We start from the raw sequence: 15,473 nt of genomic DNA, 5'->3' as shown, positions 1-15,473 counted from the left end.
AGGTTGTGATAAAGGTCATGGGATGAGTTGAAGAAGCCCCAAGCATGCATCTACAATATGGATGAATTTGATTTGACAGCTGTTGCTGCAGTATCTCTGCATTACTTGAGCGCATGTAGCCAGAGGTAACTTTTGAAATAAGCTGGTTTCTGATGTGATGGTATACAATGTGCATCTTAGCAGTTTGAAGTGACGATGTGGCCCTGGATTGGACAGTCTTACACTCTGGAAGTGAGAGATGATGTACTAAGGAGGCTGCAGTGACAGTATCAACAAACAAGTGGATAAGAACAGGGTAAAAAGGTTTAAAGCAGCTTCATTAAATGCACAAGGATCACATTTTAGCTCAACCTGACGTCCTGGGGAAATGTTTGACTTGTGTGAAGTCCAGGTCAAGAACAACCTGCAGGTCAGGGGCAGCAATAAAATCACACTGTAATCACAAGCAAAGAGCCTGGGGCGCGAATGGCCTAGTGGTTAGTTTGTGTGCCCCATGTACAGAGACTGTAGTCCTCGAAGCTGACAGACCTGTGGCTTCTTTCCTGAATGTCATTCCCCACTCTCTCTTTCTAATTCACCTGATTTTCCAACTCCAATGCCAAAATACAAAAACACAGGGCCTAGCCACATGCAGGTAATATTTATACTTAAGTGTGTATAAACAGCGTCCGTTGTCACAGAGAAAAAAGACGGACGTGCAGCGTTTACTTCTCAGCGCACAAACGCTTCATGCAAAGGCTTCCAACTGCACAGACGGCGCTTTTCTGCCCAGGTGACCTCGAAAATGTTCACATGGTTGCAGAAACTATGAAACCAACACAAAGTTGTTGTATAAGTTTTCATCAAACTGAATGTTTGTCTAATGCATCTGTGTTATGTGAGAAACCTAAATGAACTCAGATAAAAAATAATTACAAGCATAAACCAAAATCTTTGATGAACTGAAGCGGCAGAAGTCTCTGTGATATTTTGCAGCAGCTTCATGGTGGATTCTTTTGACAATGTACGGTATGTCTCTCAAGTTAGAGATGAATCACATACTTGTTGCTTTAATCACCTGAAGGGGAAGACAGTCTTATATGCAAGCTGTTTGTGGATGATGAATAATACTTCTAAATCAGACATGAATGTTTACATCGCCTCGCGGGGATCATCAGAATTGTTCTGTCTCTCTGCGAACAGATGTGCCTAAAAACGTGAATCAAAAGACTGCATGTAAAGAAAGAAGAAGAGTCTTACATTCTGCAAAGTTTGGTGTTGACCTGATCTGGAATAAAAAATGTTTTGATAGTTTCCTAGATTGATGATGATGCTGCATCGAGCCCAAAACTGCAACAGGTGGTCATAACGTTACAGCAAATCAGTGTGTGTATACTGATGTCTGATTGGTGTGTGTATAAAGGTGTCATGATCATTTATGGATATTGAAGTCTTACATTTCAGTTTCTTCCTTCTGTTTGATGACAGGATTTTAACGTATTCATTTTTTTTAACATTTAATATTCAAAAAGATCTTTAAGATTAAGATTAAGATTTTTAATGCACATGTATTGGTCTCTGTTATTAGCTGACAAATCTTGTTGCCACACTGGTCTTGAGTACAGCAGATTACTCACAGTGGTGGGGGAGCTGCATTCACTGACTGACTGGCACGTTTCTGAAGCCTCTGACGACGCTGAGCTGGAGGACTTCTACAGCAGAGGATCACAGAAAAAACTTTATTTACACATTTTATCAAGAGTTAAATTATTGTGTGTCGATTCAGCGACTAACTTTGAATGTGTGTGTGTGTGTGTGCCCATGTCTGCATTCATACCTGGCTAGTGATGTCTGAGGGCATTGGCGAGGGCGGCTTGGAGTAGATATTTGCATCCTGGGACACGAAGCCTGAATCGTGGGAGGAGACACTGCTGAGGCGGTGAGCGGCGATGCCCCCCGGTGGCAGGTTCTGGTGCGGCAGGCTGCTGCGGTAGCGAACGTAGGAGGAGGAAGATGAGGTGGGTGAGTGTGGCTGGGAGCCTCCACCACCACCACCACCAAAACCAGCACTACCCCCTCCCCCTGAGGAGCGGGAGGCGCTACTGTGGGCGCTGTTGACGCTGCTGCAGAGGGGAAGGGGGGGAGGGATGAAGGGTTGGGGGAGGAGGGGAGCGAAGTCATGGAGGGTGTGAGAGGAGGATGAAGGTGATGGTAGCAGATGTGGAGTAAGGACAGCGTTTAGGGAGAAAGAACATGATGTCATGGAGGTTTTTGGAGCACATTTTTGTCAGGAATGAGTCGTCGGTCAGCGGAGAAGATGATGGCGTGATGGCATGAGGATGTATTGGATGGTTTTTATGATTAGTTTTATGATAGGTTGAAGTTCAGAAGTAGTTTACAGGAATGTGTTTGTTCATCCGGTTAGAGGAAAAACCCCCAAATATGTGATGTGACAGTCACAGATAAAAGTGTTAAAGAGACCGAGAGATGAAAAGAAATCCAGGTAAGCACATAAACACCCCGCAGGAGAGAAAGAGGGCGAGCAACAAGAGTGCACAAACACACACACACACACACACACATACACAAACACACAAAAACACACAAGTTACAAAACGGAAGATGAGTCAAGTGAAGGAAGAGTCGAGCACAGAGGAGGATGAGTGTGTGTGGTGAGGGGCAAAAAAAGGGGGAGAAATGGGGGAGGAGGGGGGAGTAGACAAAGAGTGTGTAAGCTTATGAGAATCCAGTGCACACACGCACACACACACACACACACACACACACACACACATACACACACACACACACATACACACAAACACACACTCAGTAAACACTGCAGGCAGAAGGATGTGAGGTCGCATGCTTTGAGATTTGCCTGAAGGGTGACTGCTTAAACAGCACATGCAAACACTGACAGAGACTGTTTCACTCACACACTCACACACACACACACACACACACACGTTTCTTTTTTCAGACAAAGAATGACAGAAATATTCCTACTTTAAATGTTTTCATTTTGTATTTCTAGAGATTTTAGACATTCACAGATTAAGAAAACAGAGATGGTGCATTTGTTAAGACAAGTTTTTAAAATATTGATGACGAATTTCAATCGTTAAAAACTGATTTATTCAAGAGAAATCACTCCTCTACTTTTTATTTCTCTGTCTGGAGGCTGAGCTGCATGAAATAACAGGAAGAGTAATGATGGACAGACACACACACACACACACACACACACACACACACACACACACACACAGAAAGACAGCCACAGTGAAATATAAACACCAGAGAAGGCTCCTCTTTCTGATTCTCGCACAGTTTTTAACACACGCTGTTGTTTGTGTCTGTGTGTACATTGTGTACGTGTGTGTTTGCGGTCTTGTACCTGCACATGCTGCTCTTGCGAGAGCCGGAGCTGCTGGGGGATGACGGAGGCGTCTGATAGGACCAGCTGTAGTCTGAGCCCTTCAGGTCCTTTATCACCTGAGAGAGAGAGAGAGAGAGAAGGAGAGGTATGCCCAGGTGAACTCTCATCCAAGTACTAACCAGGTACGACCCTGCTTAGCTCCTGTGTGTGTGTGTGTGTGTGTGTGTGTGTGTGTGTGTGTGTGTGTGTGTGTTTCACCTGTTCACTAGCTGGGGGCAGTTTGTGAGGATCAGTTGTCAGCACAGTGAGGTCGTCGATGATGGCCTGGAGGTGAGTGATCTCTCCCAGCATGGCGATCTCTCCGTTCTAAACGAAAGATTCAAAAGAATCAGAGAAAGAGAAAATCATTTTTCAAATCAAAACCATGTCAGGTGACAATCTAATGTCATGAATATGGAGAGTCAACACCGTCCGTCTCCCCCCTCCTCACCACCACAGGCTGCAGGAAGCCGATGAAGGTGCAGAAGCGCCCCCTCTCCTCCACCAGGGCCCGGCGCACCGCCTGCTTCTCCGTCTCCTCCATCAGCAGGCACATGTCGGTCACGTCCTGCATGGCGCTGTCCACCTGAGGCTGCAGGTCCCCTCGCCCTGAGGTGGAGAGGGTGCACAGGTGGTCAGAAAGAAAAAAAGAGAGTGCAGGAGAGGTTCATAAGAGGAGCTGGATGGAGAGGAAAGAAAGATGGAGGTGGAGATAGAATGAGGGAGTGGATATGTTGTTTGATGAGATGTCGCTCCACAAGTTTCTGCTTCCCATAATGCACTGCTTCCTGATTTTACTTGTTCACATTGTGAAGGTAGACGGATAAAGAAACACCTTGTTTAGTGTTTCAGATCTGAACTTGTTCTTGTGGAGTCTTAGTGCATCGTGTTACATTATCTATCATAAAGATAAACACACGGCAGATTCACTAACAAGTTAATGTCCTGTACTCGACATATAGAGGGACGCGAACATACATAAGGGGATGATGGAGTCATGCTGTGAGACGCTCTGCTGTCCTGAGAGCACAGTCTGACAGTGACACCGGTGATACGGGTACTTTGGTAAGTTACAGTCAACTAGCTCGTGTTATCTTCTGTAATTATCACTCATGACAACAAAAGGCTAGATGTGTTTTTATCGCTTGAATGAAAAAGTCCTCTGAGAGTAAAGTAGGCAAACAACAAAAGATAAAAAGCCTTCTTTAGTTCATGGCTACAGGTAAAGTTAGAAATGTGTGGCAGACCGAAACGATTCAACTCATCAGAGCCTTCATCGGGGGTCAAAGGTCATGGAAGTACGTCATTATAGAGCGACATACATCTGACATACATCCGCCCAAAAAATATTTGTGTACAATAAAATGACAGAATATGTGAAACGATCCCCTGACAATGAGACTAAAAAGGGATTTATGTATGAATAAAACATTAAAATAAATGTAAGTACCCAATGAATGAAAATAATCAGATACAAAAAGTACTTTTTGTTTAACAATCTGCTTCCTTTCTTTCATTGGGTACTTACATTTTTTATTTTACAGGTCCCATATTCTGAAAATCCACTTCTCCATGTTCCTCTAACTCTAACATGTGTCCCTAGTCCGTCTACAAACCCCCCAGTGGTGAGAAAAGTCCATCCTCTCTGTCTTCTGCCTGCTCCACTTTTCAGAAAATGTGTGCAAAAAACAGGCCGTTTGGCGATTTTCCCTCTATGACATCACAAAGGGCAGTAGCCCCTCCCCCAGGTGGGTGACACTCCCACAGCTAGGTGTTTGTTCTGCCCTCTGAGTCTGTCTTCTCACCGTAAACAATAGGACATGGAGCGAGAAAGCCCGAGTCCATCCAGAGAGGGGGCGTGGTCAGATACAGCTCATTTACATATTTAAAGGTACAGACACAGAAACAGCCTGTTCTGAGCATGGCTGAAATAGAGGGGTTTATAGACATGATCAAATACAGGATCAGAGTGGATTTAGAACAAGAAACTTCACACACATGGTTTGAGGAGCTCTGAGACTTATTTAAACTGGTTGAAGAGGAGGAGGATATGTGACCTTTAATTCTATTATTTTCAATATGACACAAATAATGTGTGTCTGCAGCAATGGAGAAAGAATGACAGAGAGAGGAGGAGAGGAGGGGAAGTCTGAAAGAAAGCTTGAGTGTGACTCTAAAGCTAACGGACGAAGCTCCACAAGTCATGCAGGAGTCAAAGAGGAAGAAGTCTAATTACATCATGCATTGTTGGAGGCAAAACTGAACGACTTTATCTACTCATGTAGCTATGAATTTATAAAAAACAATCTGACGCCTTCATGATTTAATGATAACTACTCAAATGTTCTCAGAGCTGAGTCTTCACTACATACATGCTGGTGAATCTGCAGCAGAAAGGTGCAAATAAGAAGGATAAAAATGAGGTGATTCTGCAGAGGTCAAGCGAGCGACAGGCTGATACTTACCCTGCATCTCTATAACAGGGGGGCAAATACCACAGCGAAGGGGAGACAGAGAGAGAGCAGCAGAGAGGGGGGGGGGGGGGCAGCAAAAAAAGGATGCAAAATAAGAAAAGAGAAGACAGAGAGAGAGAGAGGGAGGGGAGAGAGCAGAAATAGCAGAACTCATTGTTAAGGTTAGTACAAGGAAGCCATCACAAGACAGCCACAGTGCGACACGTTAGAGCCAAAATAACACAGCGGCAACAAAAAAACACACCAGAAATAATCATAATAATACTAGAAACATAAAGAGGTGACAGATCAGACTACACGGCACTGATTATCCGTCAGTTTTTGAACACACACTGTGTTTTCAAGTTAAAATATTGAATAAAAAGTATGCCTAACATTTCATTAATCATTCATATTTTACATAAAACACATATATAAGTGCAAACATGATCTTAAGAGTTTCAACATAAAAAATATTTATAGAAAACATGATTAAAGTATAGTTTTATACATGTTTATTTATCTGCCCGGCAACTGAATAGCAACTGTTTCAGAAAGAGAGCGTTAATTATTGGTTGCTACATCTGTGAGTGAAGAGTTTCAGGACAAATGAAAAAACTGAGCCGCAATACCATCGTTCACCACTGGATGGCAGTATACACTTTCTATTCTTTAAAACCTCCTAGACTGTTTGAAGTGTGTGGCTTCTGACCTCAGTGAATGACTCAACTCTCAGTGTGTGTGTGTGTGTGTGTTTGTGTGTGTGTGTGTGTGTGTGTGTGTGTGTGTGTGTGTGTGTGTGTGTGTGTGTGTGTGTGTGTGTGTGTGTTGAATGAGTCTCTGTTGTTTGCATTTTAATCACATACGAACCAAGAGTCAACATTTGATCCACTTTTGGAGCAGGGAATAGTTTTGTTGATATTTTAGCAACAGCGGTGAGATAATAGAGAGTACAGAGATATAAACTGTCTTCATGTCTCCAAAACGTGATCTTAAAACAGAGATCTGCTGTTGTATGTGATGTGTGATGTGACCCTGCACCTTGTTATCTGACCTCTACAGTGAGCGAGCTTGTCTGCTGACCGTTACCTTTACGAGCCTTCTTCTGCAGCTTGATGGTGTCAGATGACTTCTTCTTGATCTCGTGGCGTGACCTCTTGTACTCTGCACACAGGACGAACAGAGAGATGCTTCAGTGACAGGAATGTAAAAGTCCTCCATGTGACCTCATTTTTATTTCATCCTGCATTTGTAATGCTGACTTCAAAAAGATCCGCCTCAGGAGCGCACTGATCAGACTTTACAGCGACTGGAGCAAAAACAGAGAGTCAGCTTTTTACAAACTCTTAGATGAGCAGCATCCGGTGGAGGAGGTGAATATAAAAACATGACGCGTTTAAGTCTCATCCAGTCTGTGAGCTATAATAATCTTGGCATATAGTGCAGTGGTTCTCAACTTTTCTACCTTCAGGACCCATCGTCAAATCCTCAAAGAGAAGTTGCGGCCCAAATGTGTGATATTTATCAACCAATCAGATTTACTTAATGACAAAATTGTGCAGCGTGGACATCTTTTTATTTTATTTTAACCTTTATTTAACCGGGCAGGTCATTAAGAACTGGTGGGTCCTGACCACTTCCTACTAACTTCTGCAACATTTTTCTGTCGGCACATGAAAGAGGATTTTCTCTTTCTGAGTGGAAAGAACAAAGGAATTAAACCAAAGGTGTTCACTACGAGCTAAAAGCGACTGAAACGAAGCAGGGTAATATTATGATATAAGACGGCACTTTGGAGTCGTTTTTGAGGGGCGTGTCCAGACTTTTTGGACTGGGGGGGGGGGGGGGGGGGCAACTGGGGCTCTGACTTGTGCAGGGGAGGGCACAATTTAAATCTGCACACTGAAAACTATGAGCTGACTGTTACAACACGGTCTGGATAGTGGATTTCAACATAAGTCCCGCCTCTGGTAAGGCGAAGGGCCAATAATAGTCAAGGATTTTGGGGTGGCCAATAAGATTTCTAGGGGGGCCCATGCCGCCCCTCTGGACACACCCCTGGTCATATTTATCTGTTTGTCTTTATTTATAACATCTCAACAGTTACCACCTTGGTTAATAATTCTCACTATGAGTGCTTTATTGTGAGCCGTTTGAAACACAGAATAAAACATATAAAGTCTAGTTTTCACATGTCTCTGTTTGGGTGTTCAAGTAAAGATGATGCAGGACGACAATCCGCACAATGTTCAATGAATTATTCACTTTGATATCAATTCATGCCTGCAGCCTCTTGTCTGATTTTTTTTACACATAACAACAAAAACTGTTTTTATTTTCTTTGTCTCGACCAACCTCATGTGTGAAAGCCGTCTCAGGCCATTATACTAACAGGAGTTCATTTAACTCAGCTTTTCTATTCATTGATTGGCCTGGAAGTAGACCTGATATAGAGTTCAGAGATCTGCTTTTTACTGCATTCATCTCATGTCTCTGATCGTCATGATTGACCCTGAGCCACAGAACTAACAAGATACCAGGAATGATGCGGGGCTGGAATTCTGTCACGCACTGATTTCATGAATTAGAAGCATAACCATGCAATGTGTTTTTTTACCTTTGGCATGATCTTTATCAAGCTGGTTGGCAGTTTTCTTCCAGTCCTCAATCTTGTCCTGAAGAGGGGTGATCAGACTCTCCATCAGGGCGCTGCAGAGACGCAGAGACACAAGAGGAAGTTAAAGACATTCAGAGACAGCTCAGACACTAAAGCTGGGCCCAATAATTCAGGGGGGCTACATCCTTCAGAAGGGGGAATTTGACGACTGATTGTATCACATCAGCGTTTTGAAGGCGGTCTCATTTGAAAGTTTCCTTCAAATGTGGGCCAAACAAATACGTCCTACGTTTCCCTAGCGATACAAGCTAGCGATACAAATGAGAAAAAGACAGTGACACATTAAATTATCTTATCAATAAATAGTTTTGCTTATGGTCACGTTAGCTAGTTCCAATGTATTTGTCAAGGTTGCTAGGCAACAGAATCAACACTTTCAGGTTTTGACATTTGGTACGATTGTTTTGTACCGTGCAGGATTGGTCCCACCTCCCCCGCTGGTCTGCGTTCGCATTGCTAACATCGCTCTGTGAAGAAAAAGGAAGTAGAAGCCACCATGGCAACCACTCGCTTGCTAGAGTTCATCCTGCTATCTGTGGACGTTTCTGTTATTTCTGAGACGCCAACAACCCTCTTCCTACTTCCACATCTACCATGCAGCGGGTGAAGTGTCCCATGCTGCAGGCCACCTCTTCAAGTGGGCTCGGGTACAGAACCTGAGTGTATGTTTTTGTTTACACTGATCAAATGAATTGGACTTTGGGGTCAAGCGTTTATGGTTATGGCCCAGGTCCCTAATGTGAAACCACCCTTAGTAACTATAGAGTAAGCTGCTGATGCAAACAGGAAATGCTGTGTCGACCAGACCGTCTCATTTCAGTTCGGCTTGAGTGGTCTAAACAGGCTATGAAGGCGTGGTCCTTCGAAGGATGCTACCCCTGAACTTGGACGCAGGAAAACCCCAACAGCTCTTCTTCATTCAGGCATAAACGTCCATCGTGTGAAGTCTCAAAAAGATAAGTTACTTTAGCTAAAAACATGTGATCTCCTCGTTCTCACCACAGAGCCCAGCTAAAGAGAGAAGCGACATATATCTGGTATCAGATCATCATGCAAACTCACGCCATGTGGCGCTCAACTTCATTATTTTAGTATCTGAAACACTGCACCCCGGTCTTTATCCACACATGCACACACGTGATAGAAATGAAAACACAGCATATAGAAGGTCTGGGATCTACGAGCATGTGCGCTGAAACAGAGACAAACACAAGCTTCAAAGGGAACCCTGAAATTACCATACTCATAGATCATCATCATCATCATCATCATTATCATCAACATCATAGTAATGGCGTTTGCCGTGGAAAAGTCATTATAGAGTGTGGAGACTGTAGGAAAGTCAAACAATGGTTAAAGACAGACTTTGTGAGGCTTGCAGAGTGGTTGATGGATTTATTCATATGTACAGACAGAAAAGTGCTGAGAGGAAAACCACAGCAGGCATTTGTTCCATTATCACCCGAAAAGCAGGGAAACACTGATGAGCTGATGTGTACAGATACTTTGTTAAAGTGGAGTTTAAGGAATCTCAATCTGTTTTTACTGAGTGCCTTTTATTTGCTGCATTTACTTTTGTCCCTTAAAGAAGCAACATGCAAGATGTGTAGTGAGTGAAATGATCAGACATTAAAGGGATACTTCACCCGTTGAAACATGAATCTGTATTGACATTATCTCATATATGTAGAAATGTGAAATACATTTTGAAGTTGGAGCCTTCTTGTCCGAGAAAAGGCAGAAAGTGTCTTTTTAGCTCGTGTGGATGAGAGACACCAAATCCCAGAATGCACAGCACCGCAGGCCACTCCCACTAAGGTCCTCGATTTACAGACATTTACTACAACACATACGGCCGTTTCCTCAACTGATTCGGAGATTTCTTCCAGAAGGAATTAGCATCTTGGAAATTCCTGTCAGAAAACAGACTCTATATCTGTGTCTATAGGCAAACAGTGAGAGCACCGACACTACCAGCCCGCCCCAGCTCGAGCCGGCCCCAGCTCGAGCCGGCCCTGGCTCCTCATCCCCGCTGACAGGCAGGCGGCCAGCAATATAGCAATATAGCCCCCTCCAGTGACGCAAAAATCATCATTTTGCGTCACTGGAAGCTCCTTTTCACAGTAAGAAAAACAAAGATTTCCCATCGCAGGGCAAAATGAGGGCGGGATGCACGACCATTCAAAAATACTACCAGGTTTCTAATGATACAAAGATTAATGCAAATGGGTGAAGTATCCCTTCAAGGAAACATGCTATGTTGAAGTGCTGGCTTCTCTGACAACAATGCAGCAGCCAGTATGTCCTCCTTCTAACTTTAGATTCTGCTCCTGAATGCTCTGGATCTCCGTTTTGGACGCCCCTCGATTTGTCAGATATGAGAGCAGTTATCAGGTCAACAGGTGTTGCAGCGATGGAAGCGGGCAAGAGAAGTGGTTCAGATAGAAGTGATTGTACCCGACCTAAAAAGCCTCTGCATGTTTCTAATAAGCTCCACGAGCAGAAACGTGCTCAAACTAGGATCAATATTGGAGATGCTTTTGAGAAATGGAGAGAGGTTAGACAGCTCTCTGTAATGTTTAGTTGTATGTCAGCTCTGCTACAGTACGCCTCTGTGCGTCCGTCAACACCCACAGGCTACGTTTTCAGAGCGCAGCACAGCAGGGCAGCTGACGTCGCAAGACAAAGGAGTTCCCACAGTAATTACAGAATCACATGAAAAAATCCTCATAAAAACAACAACAAACACTCATGAGGTCTTGTTCCCAACCTTCGAAAATTATTCTGAAAATGAACCAGATGTTTTAATTTTGTTGTTGTGTCTGACTTCCTGTCTTGCTCGATCTGCTCCGTGGTACATTGATGCTCTGTGCTCCGGCAAAAATAGAGCCAGTGGAAGCACACACATTGACTAAAGTGAAACCCAACAGCTGCTTGGGCTGAGAGGCGACGGAATAAACACGTTTCTGGTGGAATCTAGCAGCGGCCATAATTACATCTGTGCTAGCACCTGACTCTGTGGAGATGTCCTCAACATGCATCGTATGTGCAACCAAATCAACATGTGGTAAATCACTGTTGTTGATATTTTGAATTGAATGGTTCCAATAAAGAGTTGATTTCATAGAGCTACATGGACATTTAATCTAAATCTAAACTACCTCCTGGCATTGCTGTAACATGTCCCACATTGTCCCACACAAATTTTTCTCTTTGTCCCACATTTGGCTTGTTGGCGTCTGGTGACCTTTACTAAGATTGGCTCAAATAAGCAGTATAAAGATTATATAGATAACGGATGGATGGACGGTTCAGTTTGTTTTGCACAAAACAGAAATATATTTCACAGGCTGAGTTATTTTACATCAAATAGCCTTCCCTTTTCCACTTTTCCTTCAGTAAAGAGGTTGCATCAAAGCTTCTACTTTCCCAAAAAAGATTTACCAAACAAGTATGCATATATTGACCTGAGTAAAGAGCATGTCTGTGTTCACCAGCTCTGGGTATAAGTGTGATAAACCACCGAGTGAGGTGAGCAGAAAGAAGGTGAAGAAAGACAGACACAGGAAGTCAAGAAGGACAGACACAGGAAGTCAAGAAGGACAGACACAGGAAGTCAAGAAGGACAGACACAGGAAGTCAAGAAAAGGAGGTCATGAGTCTTACTTTGTGAACTGGCGCAGTTTGGCCTCGATGCTGCGGTGCCTCATGCACATCCTGGTCAGAGCTGAACCGATGTCTCTGGTTGCTCCTGGAAACACAAAACAGCCAGGGTTATGTCGTGACACACACACACACACACACACACACACACACACACACACACACACACACACACACACAAACAGATTCAATGCATTCACAGACAGATGCTACTGAAGAGGCGGTCATGGTTTACTCTTGTTGAGTTTCTTTTCATGTTCCTGCTTTAAGTTTTTAGTGTTTCCTGTTTCATTTTGTCATTTATATCCTCGTGTTTCTCTTTTCCCTGTGAGAGTGTTTCCCTCGTCTTGTCTTCAGTGTTTCCTGTCTGATCTAATAGTTATTGCCTTTTGCATCATCTATCGTTTAACCTGTGGCTCGTGCAGTTTGATTTCTGAGCCCAGTCTGAAGTGTTTCCTGTTTTATTTTGTAGTTCTAGTCCCCAGTGTTTCTTGTCTTACTTCCCTTTCTCTGGTTTCTCTCCATGTTGATTGCCCTGCTTGTCTTCACCTGTGTCACTTGTCTCACCTGTGTTTCATTGCTCCTGTGTCTATTTAGTCTCAGGCTGTTTTTGATTCACCCTCCTATACTAGTAGTATGAACTGATTTGGCCAAAATGCAGTATGCAAATAAATGCAACATACATAATATATCAAAATACCCGAATGCCGTACTGATTCAGAAAAAATCTCCAGTCTGCATCAGACCAGTCTCCCTCGCATACTGTTTCCCACAATGCAAAGCGTCAGGTCAGAGATCTCAATGACAGACAGCAACGTCCATCGTAACAGAAGAAATAATCACCTTCATACCCCAAAGATACCACCAAATATCTGTTGGATTCTCTAAATCAGTGGATCTCATCTGGACTTTCTCAGGACCCATCACCAGCTCCTTCATGAGAAATCATGACCTACAGTTCTCATATTTTTTAACCAATCAGATTAAAATAGTTCAAAATCCTGTAATTTGGACTCAGACGTTACAAAACAAGTGAGAGAACAGAAAAACGGTCCTCAGACTTATTTGCACTTCTTCCCGACCCAGAGACAACGGCTCCGCGACACACTTTTGGGTCCCGACCCACCAGTTGAGAACCAGTGCTCTAAATCCTAAAAATCGAAATGAATTACACGTCAGCTTTTTTCAGACTGTAAGTGGACGCTACACTGTAGCAGTGTTTGACGTCAGCTGGCTGTTGTTTACTTCCTCATTCCAAGACCGGAAACTAGCTTATAGCCGGGCCGGGTGTACGGCGGCCTAACCACCGACTGGAGGTCATAACTACACACTACTGTTGAACGCAGTATGCAGTACAAACTACATATTGCATAGTACATTTGATAGTCCTATGTAGTAGGTGGTTCTGAAAAGGGCCTCAGTGTTCCTTCCTTTCTCTATCAGTTCATACGTCTTCCTTCCTTGGTTCATGTGTTGTTGGACTTTTTTTTGGACTTTAAACAAAGTAAGTTTCCGTTTGCGTTTGGCCAAAAAATAAATCTTTAGTTTAGTTATCTGCACTCGGCTCCTCTTCTTTGTTTCTTTTATGGACACGACAGGGTCTGATTGGAATTTTTTTTACCAACAAGTCTCTTCTTTTTTTAACCACAGAATCCAAATAAAGCTGTGATCAATGTTTACGTTACAGCTATTAACATTTCTGTGTAAAGTGAACGCTATTAAAATCATATTACTCTTCAAAGAGATGAAAAATCCCCCAGCTTTTATATCCTTTTACATCCAGCCAGTATTTACAGTCGACACTTCTCCCTCTCCTACTCGCTCCGGCCTCGTCCAAATAAAGTCTTGAGAGTGTGTGTTTGAGAGAGCGCCAGCCCGCCCAGGGACCCGTTTGTGAGCGGCTAACCTGCAACTGTAAACATTAGTCTATTTTAAGACAAAGTAGGTCCCAGTGGAAAAAGCTGACCTCAGAGTTTAAGTCAGTTTTAAGTGATGTCAGACTCTGCTGACTTCCAAACAAGGCGCTGCTGGGAGCGTGCTCCTGCTGTACAGGTGGACGAGCCAGCGACAGAAAACATGATCACAGCTTCTCTCTAACGCCGCCTGCTTAAAGACTTCTGAGCAGACGTGAGGCTTATATTGTATACGGTGCTCGGAGAATACCATAATCACTGCTGCCACAGAAATGTACACACTGGAAAGATTCAGATTAAACAGCAGCCGAATGGGATTTCCTGCACAGACAATGTTTATCATAAGGGCTTAGACAGGCTTACACAGCACAATGCAGCGGGGTGCACAGGAAGTGCAACAGATTAATATTACAACCAAATCTGCAGAAACCCAGCGTTTGAAAGAAACCCACGCTATGTTACTTCTTCAAATTAATTATATTAACAACTTTGGAATAAAGATGATGCTTCTTCTTATTCTCCAGATAAATGTTTACAGTCAAGACAGAGTTGAGGAAAAGGAAGGAGTCGGGCAACTAATTTTACGACCTTTTTTATACCAAGTCCATGTAAGTAGGGATTTTAACTCTACCAGTCTTGAAACCATGTGCTGCTTATCTACACAAAAATAATGACTAGACAGGACTTCAGGGAGAAAAGGAGCCATAGGCTGGACCCAAACCCGGCTGCCCGACTGGAGGACCACATGGCTCCGCACATGGGTTGCGTGCACGAACCACTAGACCACAGCTGCCCCAAAGGTTCAACATTTTAAATAGAAGCTTCTCTGGCTACAAAAAACTCTGTGACACTCTGAAAATTGCTGACAAAGTCCAGATTTTGGTAGTTTCAGGTAGTCCTGTAGTCAAGACCGCACTAACAGAGACCAAGACATAACCAGAGACCGAGACAACAAGACATTGACATTGACTGAGTCAAGACCGAGACAAGACCATAAATATCACTGAAAAATCATCGACTTGTGTGCAGGGGGCGAGTCACTCACTTAAACCGTAACATCGGGAACGTTGCAGGGGGATAAAAATCTAATTATGGTGGCGCAGTGGTGCAGTGTGGCGCAGTGTGGCGCAGTGTGGCGCAGTGTGGCGCAGTGTGGCGCAGTGTGGCGCAGTGTGGCGCAGTGTGGCGCAGTGTGGCGCAGTGTGGCGCAGTGTGGCGCAGTGGTTAGTGCGCGCGCCCCATGTATGGAGGCTGTAGTCCTCCAAGCGGGCGGCCCGGGTTCTAATCCGACCTGTGGCTCCTTCCCTGCATGTCATTCCCCACTCTCTCTCTCTCTCTCTCTCTCTCTCTCTCTCTCTCTCTCTCTC

The 15,473-nt window shown here is 43.8% G+C and overlaps 1 protein-coding gene across 3 annotated transcripts in view; it reads right to left on the bottom strand.

Moving 5' to 3' along the window:
* The window catches only part of mtss1lb (MTSS I-BAR domain containing 2b), an 86,125-nt gene that overhangs the window by 14,481 nt on the left and 56,171 nt on the right, over positions 1-15,473 (bottom strand). For 2 of the 3 annotated variants that reach the window (XM_065952494.1, XM_065952496.1), the window contains exons 4-11: positions 12,197-12,281; positions 8,471-8,562; positions 6,943-7,017; positions 3,852-4,009; positions 3,620-3,727; positions 3,380-3,477; positions 1,817-2,102; positions 1,617-1,691 (exon numbers count right to left, since the gene is read on the bottom strand). In XM_065952494.1, the coding sequence (XP_065808566.1) occupies positions 1,617-1,691; positions 1,817-2,102; positions 3,380-3,477; positions 3,620-3,727; positions 3,852-4,009; positions 6,943-7,017; positions 8,471-8,562; positions 12,197-12,281 (977 nt within the window). The remainder of the gene's footprint in view (positions 1-1,616; positions 1,692-1,816; positions 2,103-3,379; positions 3,478-3,619; positions 3,728-3,851; positions 4,010-6,942; positions 7,018-8,470; positions 8,563-12,196; positions 12,282-15,473) is intronic. The other variant, XM_065952495.1, reaches the window with a different exon arrangement.

Source organism: Labrus bergylta, chromosome 3, assembly GCF_963930695.1.
Source record: "Labrus bergylta chromosome 3, fLabBer1.1, whole genome shotgun sequence".
In the NCBI taxonomy this organism is placed as follows: domain Eukaryota; kingdom Metazoa; phylum Chordata; class Actinopteri; order Labriformes; family Labridae; genus Labrus; species Labrus bergylta.
This window is presented reverse-complemented; position numbering and strand designations above follow the sequence as displayed.